Source organism: Asparagus officinalis, chromosome 3 (assembly GCF_001876935.1).
Source record: "Asparagus officinalis chromosome 3, Aspof.V1, whole genome shotgun sequence".
Classification (NCBI taxonomy): domain Eukaryota; kingdom Viridiplantae; phylum Streptophyta; class Magnoliopsida; order Asparagales; family Asparagaceae; genus Asparagus; species Asparagus officinalis.
In genome coordinates, this window is record NC_033796.1 from 8,493,459 (window position 1) to 8,499,096 (window position 5,638).

The window sequence follows — 5,638 nt, forward strand, 5'->3', positions numbered from 1 at the left end:
CTGCCGAAGAAAAGGGAATAATTATTGAGCAAGGCACCAAAAGCAAAGTACAAGCGAGAGGTGAAAAGCGCTAACCCCTCGCTCACCAGAGGTTGCAGCGCTGTCGCGGGCTTTCATCAGTTACACCCTGTCAACACAACGCAGAGAGCTCAAGGTGCCAAGAGACTCGACAATACTTTGACATAGATATGTAACCGAAACCAAATTAGGCTTGGCTTCAATCAATAAATGAATAAATATTCAAATCCTCAATGCCTCCCACCTAATATCCAGCCTCCACCAATCATACAGATCAAGAAAGGGACACTGTTGTAACAAAAAAAAAAAGAGATAATTTAAAAAAAAAACTACACGTACACTATTCACTGTTTGCCCAAACATCTACCAAAACAGTGACCGTGCCAAAAAAAAAAAACATCTCAAGCTTCTAGCAACAATTGCCTCAGTCAAAATTTGATTGCTGGTTACATACCTCTTCTCATTTCTTCACCTATATAGACATATTTTTTACAGGATGAATATGAACTTGGAATAGCGTGTTTAAGGATGTTAATGGGCTTTCCTCAGAAAAAAAAAATAATTTAAAAAAAATGAATGTTATTGGGCATTCCCAAAGCTTTTTTTTTTTTTAATTTTTCCTAAACAAAGAGTGCTATAATTTCTGAAGCTACCTTGACTATGAACTTCAGCAAGATTTGGACCACGTGATAGGGTTTTTAAGGGGGTAAGAAGTATGACATATTATGCATTCATTAGTTTTATTCAGTTCTTGAGGTAATACTTTGTCGCGCTTTATTCTGGGTCCTAATGCAATGTATTGCACAGATAGAACTTCTTACCGGCAGGAAATTTTAGATATTTGATTCTCTTTTACTCGTGATGCTTTCAATTGCACCCAGTTTATAAGATTATACAAAAAAGACCCTTATAAAAATATAAAAGGAAAAAAAAAAGAAAGGAAATCCCAAACAAGACAATAGTACACAAACCCAATCCCCGCTATCAAACAAATCAAATGGCCTTTTTATAAATTTTCACGCTGTTTTATTCTCGAGATGTGTACAAAAACCTTTGGTTATGTTTACGGACCACAATGTGCTAAAGTGTAGGGTAGAGTGGATGTTTCTATGGGGCCAAAATGTACCTGAATCTGAATTCATAGGGAAGAACCTGTATCGGTTGTGTGATCTCACTCCTCCTCCCCGTTTCAAGACATTTAACCGCATCATTCCTCAGTTTCTCTGGCAGTTGCAGGCAAATCCAGTCCATTAGAGACTCCACATCCTTTGCAAAATCTAATAGATACCAATCTAACAATTTTGGAATCGCCAATTTATTTGGCATCGAGAAGCCAACAGATGCCTGTAAATAGTCCCTCTTAGCAATTTCCAGTTGCTTTTCAACTTGAGATGCTGTGTACACTCTAACCTGAGATTGAACCAAAATGAAATTACACACTATGGTTAGAAGTTATAAACTAGAATTTTTTTTTAAAAAAAGACTTAGAAAACTTACAGCAGGAGAGGACCAACTCCCACATGAAAGTGCAAATGTAACCGAGGGTTCAGGCCAATCTAAACCAAAAATCCCTCGTGTTGTAATTTCATCACTCTTTAATCCTTTTGTGTAAGTCTGTTTGGTATTAAACATAGTGTTATTAATTAACAATACTATGCAAAGAATTTTTGTGAATTGAAAAGAGAGTATATAGTGCGGTACATTTTTTGATTGATAAGGTAATCTCAGTATGAAATGCTCGATAGTCATCGCTGTGAGAAAGTGGCCACCAACATTCACCATCGCCTGAGGCAGTAAAGAAAACGTTTACAATGAAACTTCGAAACACATGTTAAAGCAAATATAAGAGCAAGGAATCACAGAATTCACTATGGTAATACCTTTGGCATCAACGCAACAACCATTTGAGGAGTTGATGGTACACCATGCTCAAGAAATGCCTAATGTAGAACAGAGGAAACAAGATCTTAGTTTTCTTTTTTCCTTTTTCTTTTTTTTTCAAGTGCCAATACGAATTTCATATGATACATGTATTTGGTATTAAGAAATGTCTGCACTAATATTTTGATCAGACAATCATGTGTTATTTGAGAAAACTAGTTTTATTTTGTAATCAAAAAAGTTATAAATTATCAAAACGGATAAGATTTGTACTTATAAACATACATTCATCATGCACGAGTTGTAGATGTTGATCCAGAATGCAAGTTTCTGCTGATGGGTAAGCCCTGAAAGTTCCACTAATGCAAGCTTCCTGAATAAAAGCCTGAATTCAAAAAAAAGCAGGGAAAAAATAAATAACTGGTGAAAAAAAAACACAAACATTCTCCAAAACTAAGTCTGAAACTTACTTCAATCGACGAGTAAGCAATGAAGAACTGGTTGTAAGATTTAGCTGAATTGAGCTTGCTTCAATGGTGAAAAAATACTTGTATGGACCAATATCCCTTCTTCCGAATTCTAAACAAATACCATAAGGATCTCGAAATCCTTCACAAGACCCTGAAATTGAAGGCAAGGTCTCTTGCTCTGCTTCTGCGTTCGTTGGTGAACTAGTCTGAGAGTAAATGCTCAGAAGACATTTCAAGATATCTTCAGAGAGTTTATTTGGCTCACTAGAATCCTCCAATGTTGACTCGTCTGAAATAATCTGACATCTCTTCAATCAAACAAAAACAAACTATCAATTTATATACTCAAATCCACACGAAACATCTTAAGGTAGGAAAATTTGGATAACCAATTCACCTCGGCACCCTGCATTCTCTTTATAGGAACTTTTTTCGCAGGAGATTGCTTGCTATTTTTTGCAGAATTGGTACTGACATGATTCTCTTTTCCTCGATTATCTTCAGAATTGACCTTCTTGATGGGCTTCTTCGCATTGGTAACCCGATTGGATGAGGGCTCATTTGGTTCACCGTCCAAATTTGAATTAGCAAAGCCTTTAGAATTGACGGCTTGCTGTTTATCCAAGTACAAATCTGATGGGTTCTCTTTGGTTTTCTTTGAAGATGATATATACACAGCCTCTTGATAAAGGCCTTGTCTAAAATTTACCACTTGCTCTTCGAGCCTAACGACTTCCTCTTCCAAGACTGCGACTTCGGCTAGAAGCTCTAGTGTCTTAAGAGAAATGGGTAAATTATAAATTTACAAAATGTTGTTTATTTGTAATAACTTTTTCATTGAAATTGGATTGAGAAAGTGAACTACTTGTGAAGGGAGATATGGAGGAAGCCGAGGAAGAGCCCCCAGTGGCCTTGTGAAAGCTCTCTCCAGTGCTCTATGGACATTCTCTTCATGCCTTAGCTTCCTCTTTAGCTTGTCAACCTGTGATAAGAGAATTAGAGAGAGTAATAAATTTAATTTTAATGAACTTGACGATGATGAAGGGGAAAAAAAAATTCATACGTCTTGTTGCAGGGCAATCTTTCTCTCTCTTCTAGATTGAATTCTGTTTAGTGCTTTCCCCTGCATCTCAGTTATCTTCTCCTTCTCAATCCCCTATACCAACAAAAAAAACATATAATTATCAACATAACTTGGAGAATACAACAATTTATTGATCCAAAATTGATGCCAAATTAAATGAACTGACTCGAGATACAGGTTAATAGCCTTAATTATAAGAGATTATATATATATATACCCATTTGGGGTTGTTAAATGAAGAGTCTGGGATTGGATTGCTCAAAGGATTGAAGATTTCTAGAGAAACCAAGGAACCCATTTCACGTTTTAATCAAAACCGCCGACTTTTAGAACTACCAATCCAAAATAGTACAAGAGAGATTAAAAAAAAAGGAAGCGTAAAATTCATAGAAAACTGAACCCGAGGCCTTTGGGCTTCCCCAGATGAATAGATATTAGATAGATTCTTTTGAGAAAACTAATCGATTAAACTTGCACCTTACTTTCCAATACAAAGCTCATTTCTTTCAGGGGAAAAGAAAAACCAACCCAATTGAAATTTTGATGAGAGAATTCTCTTGATTTGTGCAAAGATGGAAACTTTAGCAAGGAAAGAGGATAAAGAGGAAAGACCCAGGTGCAAATTGGGCTGGAGAGAGAGAGAGAGAGAGAGAGAGAGATTACTTTATCGTGGTTTGAGATGGGGGGCGGTTTCATTGTTTGTAGAGCTGTCCTCACTCCGGTGTTCATCTCTCTCTCTTTCTCTCTCCTATGATCCTATTCTTCTTTTTTTCTCTTTCTGTCTTTTTGAGTAATCATTTAATTAACGAAAATGATCTTTGTCTCGCGGGATGGCATCACGCGGCCATCTCGCGTGAGACAATAGGGAGGGTGGCCCCCACAGCAGCTGTGGGGGCCACCCTCCCTATTGTCTCACGCGAGATGGCCGCGTGATGCCATCCCGCGAGACAAATAGAAGAGCCCATTAAACAAGGCTTCTCTGTATAAAGATGTAGATTATAGATTAGAGTAAAAAAGCTGCCACACTAATAATAACGACCCCAACCCAAACTCCCAAAAGGCCAAAAAAACCCATGCCAGTATGTATAGCGAGGGACATTTCGTTTGCACATTAGTCCCTGATTAGCTCTATTAAACTTGAAAAGATTAACCTAATTATTACTTGTGAAGTATTTTTTTAGGTAATATGGAAGTATCCAACAAAGGCTGATTTTCAGAAAACTCCACTGAACTTTGGATGGTTATCAGATAACATCTCATAACTTTCAAAATATCATAAATCCCTTTTATTCGTTTACGAGCTTATACTTAAAAAAAACTTTTGCATATTGATCCTTATCACGTTGACCCTTGGTATTTGGATAATTTTATATCACCGTTGTATCAAAGTATTTTAAGTGAAAGCACACAAGCATCATTATATTATTCTATTATAATTGAAATTTTCTCTTTTCTTAATTTTCTTCAAAAAAAAAATTTTTTTAAGGCATATGCTAAAGCCAAATTAGCAAGGTCCGGACTTCCAATTTTTTGGGATTGGATGCCTATCTTGATGTCAATGAATATAAGGATATTTGGATGGAATAGATCAGATTTGATTTCTTTTAATTTAATAGGTCATGCATTTAGATTCAGTTTTTTATTGGTTCTAGATATAATTTATTAGGTGTCTCTGTTCATGATATTTGAAAACTCTGGTCATAAATCCACTAAAAAAATTCTGATCGTAAAGGACCATATCGAAATCTTTTATATATATAAGGGGGGGAAATGTGGTCATTTGTTCTTATACATTTTACCACAAGTTGTCATATATGTATTATGAAAAAGAATAGATTCGACATAAAAAGTCAAATCCACATCTGATAATTGAAGTTTGTATCCATTTACTATCTATTAATTTATATGTGTTCGGATCAGTATATGGATCTTACAAAATTATTTAGTAGTTCAAGCATATTATCTATAAGTAGACGAAAGCAGAGCATACTTATAGTATCATCTACAACTTTGTATATTTGCATGTATGTATGCTTTGTTGGTTTTGGAAGTGCGAGGACCGAAACCAGAAGTTAAAAATCATCAGGAAGCAAAAAAAACCCTAGTTCGGTCGACCGACGGGTCTTAACCGGTCGACCGCAACACCCAACACCTGTAGGAAAACAACTCAAAATCGACACTCTGG

General features: G+C 36.1%; 1 protein-coding gene across 5 annotated transcripts; it reads right to left on the minus strand.

Moving 5' to 3' along the window:
- LOC109832864 lies at positions 1,001–4,244 on the minus strand. Of its 5 annotated transcripts, none has more exons than XM_020400328.1 (10): positions 4,117–4,244; positions 3,433–3,525; positions 3,235–3,351; positions 2,767–3,144; positions 2,370–2,677; positions 2,185–2,284; positions 1,899–1,958; positions 1,720–1,803; positions 1,516–1,632; positions 1,001–1,428 (listed from the first exon to the last, which is right to left on the minus strand). In XM_020400328.1, the coding sequence occupies exons 1-10, from the start codon at positions 4,180–4,182 to the stop codon at positions 1,126–1,128; spliced, it is 1,626 nt and encodes a 541-aa protein (XP_020255917.1). In that variant the 5' UTR covers positions 4,183–4,244; the 3' UTR covers positions 1,001–1,125. The 5 variants fall into 5 exon arrangements, with proteins under 5 accessions (XP_020255917.1, XP_020255919.1, XP_020255918.1 ...); XM_020400330.1 differs by lacking the exon at positions 4,117–4,244 and adding an exon at positions 3,982–4,110; XM_020400329.1 differs by lacking the exon at positions 4,117–4,244 and adding an exon at positions 3,931–4,102.

Excerpts from the sequence above, each read along its gene's own strand:
- LOC109832864 (XM_020400327.1), bottom strand. The coding sequence starts at position 3,751 with ATGGGTTCCTTGGTTTCTCTAGAAATCTTCAATCCTTTGAGCAATCCA. Across the intron at positions 3,352-3,432 it reads AGATTGCCCTGCAACAAGAC|GTTGACAAGCTAAAGAGGAA; the intron begins GTATGAATTTTT and ends CTCTTATCACAG. Across the intron at positions 1,959-2,184 it reads ACAACTCGTGCATGATGAAT|GCATTTCTTGAGCATGGTGT; the intron begins GTATGTTTATAA and ends GTTCTACATTAG.